The sequence below is a fragment of the Colletotrichum navitas genome (assembly GCF_030913465.1).
Source record: "Colletotrichum navitas strain CBS 125086 chromosome Unknown LY79scaffold_4, whole genome shotgun sequence".
NCBI lineage: Eukaryota > Fungi > Ascomycota > Sordariomycetes > Glomerellales > Glomerellaceae > Colletotrichum > Colletotrichum navitas.
In genome coordinates, this window is record NW_026850550.1 from 325,340 (window position 1) to 340,432 (window position 15,093).

At 56.2% G+C, this 15,093-nt stretch overlaps 8 protein-coding genes across 8 annotated transcripts; 4 read left to right on the forward strand and 4 right to left on the reverse strand.

The window, feature by feature from the left end:
• Window positions 1-106: 106 nt before the first annotated feature.
• LY79DRAFT_506008 (ZIP zinc transporter) lies at window positions 107-1,813 on the reverse strand (the record flags this gene model as incomplete). Its single annotated transcript, XM_060553679.1, has 3 exons — window positions 107-1,462; window positions 1,536-1,666; window positions 1,750-1,813. 3 exons carry the CDS (start codon window positions 1,811-1,813, stop codon window positions 107-109), a joined length of 1,551 nt encoding a protein of 516 aa, XP_060419291.1.
• Window positions 1,814-3,064: 1,251 nt separating this feature from the next.
• On the forward strand, window positions 3,065-3,338 carry LY79DRAFT_537661 (uncharacterized protein). Its single transcript, XM_060556687.1, has one exon. The coding sequence runs from the start codon at window positions 3,076-3,078 to the stop codon at window positions 3,304-3,306; it is 231 nt and encodes a 76-aa protein (XP_060419292.1). The 5' UTR covers window positions 3,065-3,075; the 3' UTR covers window positions 3,307-3,338.
• Window positions 3,339-3,633: 295 nt separating this feature from the next.
• Window positions 3,634-4,701, forward strand: LY79DRAFT_586658 (DNA/RNA non-specific endonuclease; the record flags this gene model as incomplete). Its single annotated transcript, XM_060560669.1, has 1 exon — window positions 3,634-4,701. The coding sequence occupies one exon, from the start codon at window positions 3,634-3,636 to the stop codon at window positions 4,699-4,701; it is 1,068 nt and encodes a 355-aa protein (XP_060419293.1).
• A 555-nt stretch (window positions 4,702-5,256) lies between these two features.
• Window positions 5,257-7,071, reverse strand: LY79DRAFT_586659 (WD40-repeat-containing domain protein; the record flags this gene model as incomplete). Its single annotated transcript, XM_060560670.1, has 2 exons — window positions 5,257-6,933; window positions 6,994-7,071. The coding sequence occupies 2 exons, from the start codon at window positions 7,069-7,071 to the stop codon at window positions 5,257-5,259; spliced, it is 1,755 nt and encodes a 584-aa protein (XP_060419294.1).
• Window positions 7,072-8,660: 1,589 nt separating this feature from the next.
• On the forward strand, window positions 8,661-10,755 carry LY79DRAFT_249744 (MBOAT family protein). Its single transcript, XM_060551843.1, has 4 exons — window positions 8,661-9,234; window positions 9,289-9,329; window positions 9,383-10,388; window positions 10,447-10,755. The coding sequence occupies exons 1-4, from the start codon at window positions 8,964-8,966 to the stop codon at window positions 10,671-10,673; spliced, it is 1,545 nt and encodes a 514-aa protein (XP_060419295.1). The 5' UTR covers window positions 8,661-8,963; the 3' UTR covers window positions 10,674-10,755.
• Window positions 10,756-10,836: 81 nt separating this feature from the next.
• On the reverse strand, window positions 10,837-11,604 carry LY79DRAFT_505733 (isoprenylcysteine carboxyl methyltransferase; the record flags this gene model as incomplete). Its single annotated transcript, XM_060553652.1, has 1 exon — window positions 10,837-11,604. One exon carries the CDS (start codon window positions 11,602-11,604, stop codon window positions 10,837-10,839), a length of 768 nt encoding a protein of 255 aa, XP_060419296.1.
• Window positions 11,605-13,623: 2,019 nt separating this feature from the next.
• On the forward strand, window positions 13,624-14,166 carry LY79DRAFT_575797 (uncharacterized protein; the record flags this gene model as incomplete). Its single annotated transcript, XM_060559739.1, has 2 exons — window positions 13,624-13,799; window positions 13,827-14,166. The coding sequence occupies 2 exons, from the start codon at window positions 13,624-13,626 to the stop codon at window positions 14,164-14,166; spliced, it is 516 nt and encodes a 171-aa protein (XP_060419297.1).
• A 396-nt stretch (window positions 14,167-14,562) lies between these two features.
• Window positions 14,563-15,068, reverse strand: LY79DRAFT_575798 (uncharacterized protein; the record flags this gene model as incomplete). The annotated part of the gene is made up of 2 exons (XM_060559740.1): window positions 14,563-14,683; window positions 14,758-15,068. The coding sequence occupies 2 exons, from the start codon at window positions 15,066-15,068 to the stop codon at window positions 14,563-14,565; spliced, it is 432 nt and encodes a 143-aa protein (XP_060419298.1).
• Between the last annotated feature and the right edge of the window lie 25 nt (window positions 15,069-15,093).

Below are 15,093 nucleotides of genomic sequence, written 5' to 3' on the forward strand. Positions count from 1 at the left end.
AATCTGACTGCAGAAAAAATAATGATCCTAAACGCCGATGGGAGGTATTTTGACGCTTGTGTCTCCGAACGCAGCGTTGCGTTTTTGAAGAAGGCATGTCATGCCATTAATGCGTAGAGGCGATGGCGCCGGTGATGCCCAGTAGAGCCATGCCCATGAATCCGAAAAGGATGCAAAGGTTTCGGTTGTGGTTCAAACTAAGCGCCTCGACGAACAGCTGCAGACCGACGCTCACCATGATACCGGCCGTAATGGCGAACATGCAGGCGTACGCGACGGCGGTGGGGGTGAGGCAGGTGTGCTTAGCAAGCTTCAACCACAAAACGGCGATGCCCGCGCCAAGGGGCTGGCTGAAGCCGCCCAGGAGGGCGGCCCAGACCATGGCCTTGAGGCGGCTCCCGAGCGCCATGTACAGCGGCAGCGCCATGGCGAAGCCCTCGGTAATGTTGTGCACGAACAGAGCCATGAAGACGTTGAAGCCCAGCGAGGGGTTGGCGTGGTTCGTCGCGTATGTGATGAAGCCCTCGGGGAACTTGTGCAGCGCGATAGCGATCGAGGTCTGCAGGCCAAGTGAGAGGAAGGCGTTGGTCGGGACATGGTGGTGATGTTGGGCCTCGACGTCTTCGCTCATGTGCTCAGCATCACCATGGACGTTGTGGTCATGACCATGGTGATCCGTATCATGGTGTTCTGACAGAGGCTCTCTTGACGTCGCACGGCTCGTCTGCATTGTCCCGCTGGTGGGCGAGTCGCTTAAGGAACCGCCCTCCTCCAAGTCGTCCAGGTCGGCGTGGCTGTGAACATGGAAGCTCCCCATGCTCGTCCGGGGCATGGACGGATGCCTTGGAGCAGTTGTTGATCGGTTGCTCAAGTGCTTGAAGCACTCCTGCCCGCAAGGGTCAGTATATCCAAAACACGGCCCGTTCTCATCACAGTTGGTTTTCGTGTCTTTGACGAAGGACATGACCCGCTGTTGGACTTGGGCCATGGACGGTCGTCTATCGACTGTAGGACCACGACTCCGCGAAGGCCGAGCAGGGGTAGAATGCGCGGTGTTGACGCTTGGGGTTCTACTCGAGGTGTGGCGCTTGGCTACAAGGTCGGCGCCGTTTTCTTGCGGCACCCCTCCGTTGAGCAGAGGAGTAGATTCGGTGGCGTGGCCGTTCTTTGCAACCCTTCCGAGGAGCGGGCGGCGGGAAGATCGGCGGCTCGAAGTATACGTAGATGTCCTCCTGCTTAGACTGCGCGACCGGAAATCATTCTCACTGTGGTCGTGCGTGTGATCGCAGTCGACAACATGCGACGGCATGTACTGGTGCAGCAGGCGTGAAATGACTTGAATGCCGACGAATCCTCCGATAAAGCAGGCCATTATAAGGAATCCTGCCAGCTGCTCTTGAAACCCATCATCTTTCAGATACTTCTTTGCAGACGGCAGCATGTTGTTCAAGGCCGAGTAAAGCTGATACACATAATGCCATTGTCAGTCAATGTTCTCCATAACATCATCGCAGAGTTCTTGGGGGCCGACTGACCATGACTCCGAAACTTAGGCTTAGTGAGCAGGCCAAGAAGCCGTTGCTGTCTTGTATCCTGAAGTTGCGCTTTCCAGGAATGTAGCGCACAAGCAGGTCGACGCAAATGATGGATGCGCCAGCGACGCAGGCTATCATGGAATAAAAATGTCAGCGACAGCTCACTAATCAGCACGCCAAAGTACGGCATAGCATAGGATGGCTGGTTACCTACCCATTCCGCTCACGATACTCATAATCCACCCCCTGGTGTCGTTGTCGACCTCTGTCGCCTCCATGATGAGCAGGTTAGTCTCGACGCCTCCAATCAATGCCTGACTGTAGGTGGGCTCAGTGCTCAGCGCATATAAGGGGCAAGCAGTAAGTCGACGTTTTTTTTGGGGGGGTTTTTTGAGGGATTTTGTTCTATTGATTAGGATTTTCGAGTCTCGTTCGCGAGGTCCAGGAAGCTGGGTAACGGTATCGGTGTGGCTGCCTCTCGTTCTGCAGGAGTGAGCGAGCACTGACGTAGTACAGGCGCGCAAGTGACACAGGCGGGTGGTGAATGCGTTGTTGGAGATGCAGAACGTGGCGAGATAGGATGATGAGGATATCAAGGTGTCAGGTAGATTTTGAAGGACGTTGCGAAGTTTCCGTTATAGTTTGGAGCGGGAGAAACGAGGAATTTGAGAGGACGTAGGTATAGGATATGACGGGTGTAGGTAATGAATATCAATGGGTGTTGTATTGTTGCTGAGAAAGCAGTGATGTCGATGAACTAAACTAGGAAGGAAGCGCTGTGACCACCCATGGACGGACGCCTTAAGCTTTCCAGTCAGCGTTGAAGTGGGTTCGGGAGAGCGCTGAGTTTGGCGCTGTTGGCGGAGCTGCTGCGTTGTTTCTAGAAATGGCTGGGTAGCAGGGTCATATTAATGGGGAACCTGGTCGTTGGAAAAGGGCGGATCGAATTTTGAGAACCTTGATGGCCGAATGGCAGGACTCGCCCCGTCCGAGGTCTCACGCCCAGACATTGTCCGTTTCCCTTTCGTTCTCATTCGTATGATATTTTTTGTTTTCACCCGAGAAGCCGCCCTGCAGCTTGCCGTCTGACCCTCTCCCAGAGCAACCCACCTTTCTCTTCCTTTCAGTGCTGTCACCATGCGGCTCATTCTAACATGGGGAGATTTGAGGCGAGGAGGCAAATATGAGGATAAGCCAACCGTCTATCCATGGGCATTCCGGATCTGTTACCATCGTTTATCCCGCAGAAGCCGCAGCCAAACGACAACCCTGTTCCGCCTTCAATGGGGATTTTATCCGCCCCAGATCCCAGATCAAGTCAATGCAGTTGACAGCACGCCTATTGACCAAGGGGCGGCTTGGCTTGGCTTGAGGACCCGGATGGGCTGGGCACCCTAGTGCCCCTAGGACCCCGTGATCTCTGCTATGTGCGCCAACTCATTGATGCACGCCGCTTCAAGAGCCTGGCCAAGGGATGCCTGGCTTTACACACGTGAAAAGGCGTTTTTTTGTTGTTTTTTTTGCATCATATTGAAGTGACATGCCTGTTTGTTCATTCGTTGTCATACTTTCAATCCTTGTTACCACGGCTGGGATGCCTCTTGTAAAGAAAGTTGCCCATGCTGCAGGGTTATCTGGGGCTGCGAATCAGGGACTGGGCGTTGGTCATCCGCCCGTCACCTCCCTTCTGGTCGGCCCCTCCACCGCTAAGCCCAGACCCAGTCTCGGTGAGAGAGATACACCGAGACCAGCCCTCGGTGAGCTGCCTTAGCGCGCCAGCCTTACCACGGAGCAGCTTTCCCCTGTAACAGCACCGTGAGCTGTCCCGTTCCGATCAAGTCCCTGAAGATTTCTCGGTAGGTCAGGTCAGCCGTGGCCGCCTGCCCAAATTTTTCCAGCTCCGAAGCACAGCTGACACGCCCACCACACCACCATCACCACATGCCCATCCTTCCCATTCCCGTGGTCAGAACAGTGTCATTCTCGCCAGACGCCTGACATTGGCAAAATTTCCCTTCTCTTCCTCTTCCTCGTTTCTACCAAAACCAACCACATCAACAAAAAGGCCGACCGTCCGCTGCCGAAATACACTGTCGCCATGTCCAAAACCACATCTCTCGCCCTCATCGCAGCTCTAAGCGCGGGAGGCGGTGCCGCACTCACAGCGACAATGTACTCGCTCCGCTCCCCGAAGCAACCTGCTCCCTCGACAGCCAACGCGAGCCTCCCGTCAAATTCCCCATCCGTCCCGGTTCCCGCTACCCAAGTCTTCGCCAATCCCAGCGCGCCGGTCCCTCCTGCGGCCGCTGCGCCGTCCCCGCCACTGCCCGGATCTGTCTCCGGCAGCCCCGTAGACCCGGCAGGCCTCTTCGAATACGGTTTCCCCGGCCCCGTCGCCGACCTCGCGCAGCGCCCTGCCCTCATATCGAGCTACGACCGCCGCACGCGCAACCCGCACTGGGTCATCGAGCACATTACCCCGGCCTCCCTCGCTCAGCGTAGTGGCGACCGCAAGAACAGCGCCTTCGTCGAGGACACCTCCATCCCCGAAAAGTTCCAGGCCAAGCTCAAGGACTACTTCCGCAGCGGCTACGATCGCGGCCACCAGGTCCCTGCCGCCGACTGCAAGTGGTCCCAGAAGGCCATGGACGACACATTTTACCTCTCCAACATGTGCCCCCAGGTCGGCGACGGCTTCAACCGCGACTACTGGGCACACTTTGAGGACTTCTGCCGCCGCCTGACCACCCGCTACCCCTCCGTGCGCATTGTCACCGGCCCGCTCTACCTACCCAAGCGCGACCCCGTCGACGGCAAGTGGTACACAAAATACGAGGTCATCGGCAACCCGCCCAACGTTGCCGTCCCCACGCACTTTTACAAGGTCATCTTCGCCGAGGACGGGAAGGCCGGTGGCAATGTCGCCATCGGCGCCTTCGTCATGCCCAACGCGCCCATCCCCAACGATAAGCCGCTCTCCGACTTCGAGATGCCCCTCGAGGCTGTCGAGCGCGCCGCCGGCGTCGAGTTCGCGTCCAAGCTTGCGCCCCAGCGCCGCAAGAGGCTTTGCAGCGAGGCGTCGTGTGCCATCGTCGTCAAGGAGTACGCCGATAGGCAGAAGTCGTTCGGCAAGGGCGGCTCGCAGTCCCGGAGCCCGAGCCCGTAAAGACAGAACGGCACGAGGGAAAGGGGAAGAGAGGGTTGGGACTACAACAGAGAGCATGGCATTTTGTTCTGATCATTAGAGGTTTTTTAGTGGTTTTTTTCTTCGTTTTTTTTTTTCGTAGCGGGAATTTTGCATGACACGGCGGGTTTTGTTCTTCCCTTTCTGTACTACCACTGTACCTCTGAGGAGCAATCATAAGAGGCCGGTCGCATCACGATTGCATCAGAAGAGACCAAGCACCGAGCGAGAAATCTTCTTTCCAGCAATGACGCACATGTATATTAGTTGGTCCCTGCCGAATAGACGGTTGGGCGACAGACTCTCGCCACATACGTAACAGCGCGAAAGAGGAAGGGCTCATCCATGCTCCCAATCGTATGACTAGTGTTTTGTTTTCCATTATCTAACGCCAGGGTATCAACCCGTTGTCCAGCCGAAGTCAATATCATACATGGGGGATTATCAGGGCAGCGTGACGAGGTGCTGCTGGCTTCCGACCTTCCCCTTCCTCGCCTCGGATTTCCCGCTCGTTTTTCTCTTACCACAGAGGCGTTCCTAACGCGACCTGGTGTAGTTGCCCCGTCGCTGCTCCGCCTTGAGGCTCTCCTCCTGACTAGGAAGCGGGGCTCTCCTACCGCCACGCCCGTCGGACTCGTATTGAAGGCTCGCAGGTGGCGGCATGGGCATAGGCGGAAAGCCCGGGGGCGGCACAAAGTTGGGCGGTGGTACCAAGCCGGGGGGTGCGAAGCCGCCAGGAGGCGGTGGTGGGAGTGTGCCTCCAGCCTTCTGTATCATCTCGGCGATCTTGGCGAGATCCGCGGGGTTGCTGGGGTCGATGCCACCGGGCAAGGGAATCGGCGGCGGCGGTGCGCCGTTCAGGCCGGGAAGCGGGAAAGGAAGAGGCGGGGGAGGAGCTCCGCCGTTGGCACCGACGCCGGGTATCATGGGTGGCGGTGGCACAGGACCACCAGCACCGTTCTGTGGCATGGAAAGGCCGGGTAGTCCAGGCAAGCCCGGAAGACCGGGGAAGCCAGGTATCATGGGCTGCTTGAGGGGCATCTTCTGGTCGACAAGGCCGTCCATCTCATCCTCCATCTCCTGCTCTTCTTCCTCCTGCCGCTGACGACGACCACCGCGGCGATCCCAGGTTCCGTTTGCTTCGGCGGCCGCCTCTCCAACATGGTAGCGGTCTTGGAAGACATCGGCATCGCCGGGACGTTTCCGGGACCAGAATCTCGTAATACGATCGTTGGAACCGGAGGCCAAGATATGACCGAGAGGGTGCCAATCCAGAGACCAAATGGCGAAGTCGTGAGCGTAGGGGACCTTGTGCGCGGGGTATATCGTCTGCGCTGTGGTTGTCGAGGGATCAGAGCTGTCATACGGCGCCACGGAGCTGGCATGGCCGGCCGGGGTATTTGGCTCGTCCAGGATGTAGTGATACAGGGAGCCGTCGTGACCGCCAGTGGTCAGCAGATTTGAATGAACTGGATGCCAGGCAATGGTTGAAATATCCTTTTCGTGCCCCTTAAGCAAGCAGATATCGCGCATCATACGAAGATCGAAGACTCGGGCAGTCTGGTCTCGTGCTGATGTCGCAAGGCAGTCGCCTTGCACCTTCTCGAACAAGGTTTTTGTGATTGTGTTCTTGTGTCCGTGGAGGGTAGTCAGGCAACGGCCGGTTCTGGGGTCCCACAGCTTTACCAGATGGTCTTTCGAGCCCGATACCAACAAGCCCTTGGTCGGATGCCAATCGCAGCTCTTAGCATCCCATCCGTGACCCTTCAGGGTTGACTCCTCTGCTCCTCCCGCAAAGTCAAAGATCTTTAACGTCGAGTCGTCGCAAGCAGTGACGAACTTGGAGTCGTTGGGGCTGAAGGCGAGATCTCTGACAGGGTCGTTGTGCGCAGCGATACTTTGGAGGTTGTTGAAGTTGGGCTGCCAGTATTTGACGCACCCATCGTGATCGGCAGATATGAGCCAGTCGTCGTTGTGGGAATAGGCCAGCGCTCTGATGGCAGAGTCGTGAGCCTGCATGATAGTCTCGAAGTTGAATCCTGTGCCGTTCCATAATGTGAACTCTCCGCTGCTGGAAGCGGTCAAGAGACGGCGACCTTCTGGTGTCCATCGGACGACGTTGATGGGGTGCTTGATCTTGTTGAGCGAAGAGTGGAGGTGCTTCACTGGGATTGTGTCGCCAGGATCTGTCTTCCTCGCAGCAGGTGGTATGAACTATGAGACTGTTGGTGCCAAAGCCACGGTAAGAGGGTAGGAAACTCGCTGAGGACTTACGTCGACGATGAAGCTAGCACTCGGTCGTTCGATCTCTCCAGTGTATGCATCTCCATCCAAGGGTGAGCGATGGCGCATCCAGTTAGCGACCGTTGACCCGTAGTCAGTGACGGGACCTAGCGTATGTCAGCCATGTGGTCTCTTTAATGCCTGCTGACCAGTGTCTCGAGTTTGAGGTGAGTCCATTGCGAACCGTGATGTTCCCAGCCTTTCATGAAGCAGCAGAACAAGCGCCATCAAATTTGACAGTTTTTTTTCTTTTTCTTTTTCTCGCAAGGCTGGATGACAAAAACAATCAGTTGACTCACGTCGACCTCGAGCTCTCACAAATCCGCCATCACCGTCTCCGCCTGGCCCTCTCCTGTCATGGTGATCCCCTCGAGGATCGTAGGCCATCTTTAGACTGTCATGAGCGAGCCTCAGATCAGTCAGGTATCAATGAAGGGCGTATCCTTGTCTATACTGATGGTACGAAGCTCCAAGGTTGAACAATTGCAGTTTGGCGTTGTTGATGAGGGAGCTTCCAATTGTTCGGTCCACGAGGCTGGTTCATCGCCAATCACAGCGAAAATGAGCACGACGCGTGCACGCGCCATCTCCGATTCTCCAGGTCACCTGACCAGCAAGGTCAGAACGTCGGCAGGAGCTACCTACCTGGATGAGCTGATGCACTTGAGGGGCTCCACGGCTCTTATCTGGATTTCTTATCCGGGCCAACATCCGGCTCAGCTCCCAACTGTCCTTCCGCCAAACAAATATCCCCCGATTTTTTAGAATGAAGCGATAATTCCGGAAAGGCGCGATTTCATGACCCCAGTCACACTTTCCACTTGAGATATTCCCCTTGCCCCCTTGACAATTTACATGTGATTGAGTTCAAGCCACGACTCCGTCTTCAATTTCTCTCTCCCAACACAGCTTACGCCCCACGAGCCCCCCGTGTCCACCACTCAGAGATGTCACCGGGGATCTCCGTCATTCCGTGGAGCCATAGAGACCCTTGGCGTGCGTGCATGCGCTTTTCTGTCGGGGTCTCAACTACCTTGGCGTCATAGTATACTACGTGGTAAGGAGATTTAATATGGTTCTTCGTGGGCTGCTTAACTGCAGAGCTGGGCTGCACTACCCCCAACGAGCCGGATTAGATCAGACCAGACCAGACAGACGAACGGACAGACAGCAGACAGCTTCGGCGGCCCTGACATTCTCAAGGTTCCCCCTTCCAATTTCCAGGACCGTGCCATCGTCTAGCTCCTCTAGTGCACTGCTCATCATCCCCATCTACCATCTACTAGTAGTTCTTTTTTGTTTTGGTGTCTTGCATCTTTGTGTCTTATTATTTTCTTGCCTCGCGTCTCTGTAAACCGCCCACATCTGCACGCCGTCTCTGCATTCTTGTCGTCAGCGCGCCTACTCGTCCGCCATTCCTCCACGTTAACGAACGGATCCCCACGCTTTGAGGGCTGGTGGCGTCTGCCTAGCTCCCTCCACCTGTTTTTCCCTCTTCCCCCTTGTGCCTTGACGTACCCCCTACTTTACTTCCCTTCCCCTCGATCATTGCCCCTCTCTTCGTAAAAAGTACAGTCCTAAAAAGGCCAATGCGCTCACTCGCCCAATCCATCCAAAATAAAATAGCTTCTCTCAGCTATTAAGGAGGTTTAGGGCGAACTTGCCATCCGTCGTCCCTTGGAAACACTGGTTACGAATTCAATTCGTCCCTGTTCCTCCTGCCCCGGCCCGGCGTGACGCCCTGCACACTTACTGTCCGATCGATATCTTATCGCGCTTGCCACCTCTCACCTGCATTGCATATACATACTAGCTATTCCTTACCTATCAAACCAGCTCTTCTCACTTTTTTCCATTCTCATCCTTCTGCTCCCCTCGTCATCCACCCCGGACGCTTTTCTTTACTCACCCTCATACATTCTTGCCGGGGATCCAATTGCTCTCAGGACGCCCTGCCCGTCATGAATACGGCCACGGTGACGAGCCTCGAGAGCTCAACCACCACCTCATCCCTCCGCAACACACACAATGGCAGCACCAATTCCAAGGAAGCCGCAGAGGAAACTACACCCGAAAAGCGCCGCACCACTGAGGAACTGAGGAGAGCGGTCCAGCGGAAGTACCGGCACGTTGCTGCCGTCCACCACAGATCGCGCCCTTCTACCTTAAGCCATGACTCTAATGCTGCTCCGAGTTTCATTGGCTTCAGGAACCTAATGGTAATCGTATTAGGTATGTTTGAACCGCATCCAGGGGCTGCTAGGCAGCTGAGCTTACGGTGTCTAGTTGTCGGTAATCTTCGTCTGATGATGGAGAACATCCAAAAGGTAGGCAGTTTTTGATACTTTGAACGTGGTCCCGCGTTGCTAACCATTCGTAGTATGGAGTGTTGATCTGCGTTCGTTGCCACGATTTCCGTCGGCAAGATCTTGTGTTGGGCTTGGGCTTGTACCTCCTCATCCCCTGCCATCTGTTTGCCGCATACTTGATCGAACTAGCTGCTGCTCAGCAAGCAAGGGGGTTGCGAGCCAAATCAAAGGATGGAGCCGCGAGCCCGACGAAAGACCAACGCTCACGATTCGACTCCACCTGGAAGGTCATCGCTTGGATTCACGCTGTCAACATTACGCTTGCTCTGGCTGTGACGTCCTACGTCGTGTACTTCCACATTTACCATCCCTTGATCGGTACCCTGGCACAGCTTCACGCCTTAATCGTCTGGCTCAAGACGGCATCGTACGCCTTCACAAACCGAGACCTGCGGCATGCCTACCTGCACCCTGTCAAGGGTGAGCTCGCAGCCATGCCCGAGATCTACCAGCAGTGTCCCTACCCGCAGAACATCACGATGGACAACTTGGCCTACTTCTGGTGGGCACCGACGCTGGTCTACCAGCCGGCGTACCCGAGGACGGACAAGATCAGATGGCTGTTTGTCGCTAAGCGCATGGCGGAGGTGTTTGGTCTGGGCGTTTTTATCTGGTTCGCGAGTGCTCAGTACGCCGCACCGGTCTTGATCAACTCCCTCGACAAGATCGCGTCCCTAGATGTCCCCAAGATTCTTGAGCGGCTGATGAAGCTTTCAACCATCTCCTTGGTTATCTGGCTCGCCGGCTTCTTTGCTCTGTTCCAGTCTTTCCTCAACGCACTTGCCGAGGTGACTCGTTTTGGCGACCGATGCTTCTACGAGGACTGGTGGAACAGCGAGAGTCTGGGTGCGTACTGGCGTCTGTGGAACAAGCCTGTCTACCAGTACTTCAAGCGTCACGTCTACTCGCCTCTGATCGGCCGAGGATGGAGTTCTAGGGCTGCCCAGCTGGCCGTTTTCTTCGCCTCGGCTGTTCTCCATGAGGTACTTGTCGGCATCCCGACTCACAACATTATTGGTACGCGACCTCCCACAATACTGCAGTGAAGTACAGTGCATATAATAACAAACACCAGGTGTTGCTTTCGCTGGCATGTTCTTGCAGCTCCCCCTAATCGCCATCACCACTCCCCTCGAAAAGATGCAGACCCCGACTGGGCGCATGATTGGTAACTGCATATTCTGGGTCTCCTTCACTATCCTCGGACAGCCGTTTGCTGCTCTGATGTACTTTTACGCCTGGCAGGCCAAATATGGCAGCGTGAGCAGGCAGATGGCGTGGTCAGCCGCACCAAGCTCGTAACGAGCGTAATTTGCAAAAGGCATGGCGTTGCCTAATCTATTGTGTAATTGTCTACCTTTATTAGAGAAAAAGAAGAAGAGAAAAACAGGAATGGCGCTTTTCAACATCACATGCAGTTGTATAGTACACTGGCTCGGTGTCCCGGGCCGTATGCACAGTCGTGCTAACCGCAGAAGGGAATCATGATACTGACACGCTTGCGGTAGTCGACGTAGTCCTGGCCAAAGAACCTCACCAGCAGATCCTCCTCGTGACGTATTCTCATGGAGAAGAAGTACCACAGCACACCTGCGTAGGCGACGAGGGAGAGCAGGTTCCCCATGACCAGCTGGGTGCCGATGGCCCACCAAAAGAAGCCAAAGTAGGACGGATGCCGGAACCAGCCGTAGACGCCGCTCGTCACTAGGGTGTGCGACTCGGCGCGGTAGTGCTGGATCGTGTGGTTGAAGCTCTGCCCCGCCGTGACCATGGCTAGCGAGCGGACCGCCTGGCCCACAACCACCAACGCTAGCCCGACGGCGAGTAGAATAGGCCGTAGGCCGAAGGGGACCCAGACGGCGCCCGGGAAGACGAGATTCGTGAGGAGGCACTCGGCGAAGGCGGTAGCGTGGGCGATGGCGTAGGCGGGCCAGTTGGCAGTGAGGAGGAAGGCATGGACGGTGGCCTGGGGTGTGTTGTAGGCTGCCGTCGTCCAGAACTCGAGGAAATGGAAGAGGGAGAGGGCGGCGAGGAAGAAGGAGAGACGCCAAAGCGGGGAGGAGGTCGAGGACAGGAGAGCAAAGGTCAGGAGGAGGCCGGTCAGGTGAGCTGCGCCGAGGCAGAAAGCGCGGAGTGCGATGCCGGCAAGGGACTTGGGCTGATGGGGGTAGTATTCTTTGCCGGGGACGGGGGGGTCGACGGGGCGGGCGTCGCTGGGAAACACGTTAGTCATGAGTGAGGGGGGACAGTGTCAGAGGCGCTGATGTGAGGATGGGATGGTGTGGGAGAGAATATTGAGGTGGTGAGGGAGGGGTTGTCTCATGGTGACAGCTTAAAGGCTCGAGGGCTGATAGTCAAACGAGGGGTTTCATGGGCTTGCATGAAAAGATCGCGATGGCGGGGCTCGTGGTGTTGAGGGGCAGGAACGAGTGAAGGGACCCCTCGAGGGGCACTTCCGCTGCGGTGGCCACACTGCGCGAGGGGAGAGATCCCGGGCGGGATCAGGGAATCGACGGGGAATCAGGTTGGACCAAAGGGAGGAGAGGCTTGGCAGGGCTGAGTTGGTAGGGGATGACAAGGACGGGACAGGACAGCAACCAACTTACACCCGGCGGAAAGTCGACATCGTAGCGGCGGCGGGAATTTGTGATCCGATGTTGTCCTTAAGGCTTGGCTGGCCGAGCGAGCCACCTGGGAGTAGTGGGCCTGAGTTTTTTTTTTGGGGGGGGGGGGGGGGGAGGCCGCGGGATGCGGTTAAGGTGGGCAAGAACGGAAACGTAAGTCTGTAATCGAATTTCTCGGTCTGAATCTCAAGTGACAAAAAAGGACAGACAGGCAAGGCAGGGGGAGAAGGGTGGAGCGACGTCAGGAAACAGTCGTGTGGCGGCGGCTCTAGCTCCCAGGTGCCGGCATTCCAACACCACCTGCGTTGCACAGACGGACGTTGGGACGAGAGGGTTAAGAAAAAGCTTGGCAACACTGATCCAACTCTGGTCGGCTCTCTGATCAAAGCGTAACACGATACGACCAAACCGGGTGAGTAATTCGGCCACCAGAGTACGACGCGTAAGGACACCTCGGATGCGGATGCGAGTTCCTGCGAGCGTCTCTGCACTGCAAAGAGCCCATTGGCGTGGACTAGGTATTCGTCGTCGGGTCCGAGGAAGACGCGGCTGCGTGGGGAGAACGGAGAAAGGAGAGTCCGACAGGGGAAACGGAAAGCAATCCGAAAAAGGAAAGAAGAGCAAAGGAAGGCGGTCGGTCTAGAGTTACCCCCGTGGGCTCTGTGGAGACTGGATAATAGTACCCAATCTTTTTTGTTTTATTTCTCCTTTTGCAGATCCCCCGCTTCCCATGCAATTTGGATTGATCTTACCAAAAGCAAAGGGTAAATGAATAAAGAGAGGAAGACAGACAGACAGACAGAGAGACGGACAGAAACAGATATTGACTCCTAGTAGTGAATACGAACAATACAGTTATCCTCTCGCTACACAAGCACACATTTGGAGGGGAGGGACGAAGGCATAGCCTAGCAGTTGTAGGCGGGTAAGGCCAAGCGTGAGCGCGGGCCGAGTTTGGGGGGGGCGGGTGACGCAAGTGCGTGGAGCAGCTGCCCACCCCCCCATCGTTGTCGTCGTCGTCGAGCTTGCTCGGCCCCGAGACTCGAGATGAGATGGGATACGCTTTGGTCTGCTGTAGTCGTCGGTGAGGGGGGGCGGCAGCAGAAGCAGCACCACCACCAACCACCACCAAGGCGCTGACGACGAGCTGTCAACTTTACCCTTGAATCCCTCGGCTTCACCGACAGCTTTTTGCTCTACACGGCTTTTCCCTCGCCTAGTTCTTGCTTGGAAAATCGCTCTATTGGTCACTTGATACCTCTACTTCAGGCCAGGCGACAAATAAACTACTAAGCTAAGTCCTAGCCTGGGAACGGCCGGCATTGACATCCGAGATTGTCTACGCTTAACAGCTCATACCGCACCTCTGCATCAGGGCATCCCCGTTATCCATTGGAGCGTGTCATTTACAAAAAGTCCTGGGGACCTGCTCCAAACGTCCCTTGCCTTTCTTTGCTCCTCGCTTTCTCGTAAAACCAACGCTGCTAGCCTCTCGTTTTCGTCACACCCGGTCCCTCAGAGAAGCCCGTTGCCCGTGAAATCTCACCCGCGCCGGCCCGACCATGAGATTCACGCATACGTACCACGCGCACACACATACGCGCTGTTCCGGCACCCAGCAGTCGGCCATGGACACCCACTCCATCAATAGAGAAGAGAACCGGAGGCACATGAGGAACGGCGAGCTCTACTGGGCCTTTACCCCAGATCTCATTGCGGACCGGAAACGATGCAAGGCGGCATGCGGCAAGCTCAACTCCGCCGGTGATGTGAGCCGCCGCACACTTGTCGGCCTCTGGAAAGAGTAAGTTTGCCTCTTATTTTTTCCCAGTTGTGACTTCTTGGGCACTTGGCGGACCCCTGTCTTTGTCATTGAGGAATTTGATGGCCCTGTCCTGGAGAGTATGGACCTAACTCGGAATACCAGCATCAACGGCGACACGGTCCCTCTTCCTCCAATGCGTGCCCGCCGGGACGAGGACAGTGCCCTGCTCGAGAACTACCCGTGGATTGAAACCCCCATAAAGATGGATTACGGCTACAACGTAAAGTTCGTACACCCCCTTGTCCCTCACACACAGTCAAGTGGAGGGCTTCGTGGTGTCACCGTCTCTAACCATAACACAGGCTCGGCGAAAACGTGTACATCGGCTCCAACAGCACGTGGGTAGACACCTGCCTCATCACGGTGGGCTCACGCACTATCATCGGCCCCAACTGCTGCTTCTACAGCGGCGAGCACCCACTAGACCCCTCCTTGCGCAATGGTACCCATGGACCGGAGAGCGGGAAGCCCATCACCATCGGCGACGACTGTTACTTGGGCGGTAATGTTATCGTGCTGCCCGGCGTCACCATCGGGCGCGGTGTGACCGTCGGTGCAGGGAGCGTCGTGACGAAGGATGTGCCGGACTATGTGTGCGTCGCCGGCAACCCGGCGCGGGTAATCAAGAAGGTCACGCCGTCGGGCGCCGGGTCGACGCCAGCGTTGTCGACCAACTTTAATTACACCTCTACTATGTAGTAATATTATTTTGTTTCTCTTCGCATGCGTGTTACCGGTCGGCTCATAGACCACCTTGGATGGTGAAGGACGCGATGATGAGGACGAGGACGTTGATGACACCCCAGAGCAGCGGAATCCAGGTCGACATGGAGAAGAAACCGGCATTATAGACCGCGCCGAGGCTATATAGAAAGAGACAAAAGTCAGCCCCCCGCTTCGTCATCTACCACCTGGCGGTCCGAAGACAGAGACTTACATGAGCCCAACGACGCTACCCGCGACCAGGGCTTGTACGCCGGACACGATGAGATACAGAAGCGGCACCGCCCAGAGATATGTCAGAGACCCCCGCTTATTAGTGTGCATGGCGATGGTGATGGCCGCAGCGCCGAGGTGCACGACGGCGTAGATGATGATGGTCCATAGCACGGTAAAGCGCCAAATGTCGCCAATGTGAAAGAGGCTCCAGCGATGATCATCTGTTAGGTCCCTAAGCTGCCAGTTGATGCCGGGGAACGAGGGCGTATGGTAGTTCTCGGGCGGGTAATTGCGTGCCCTTTGTGACATCGCAACGGTCTGTCTGTGTAGTAGG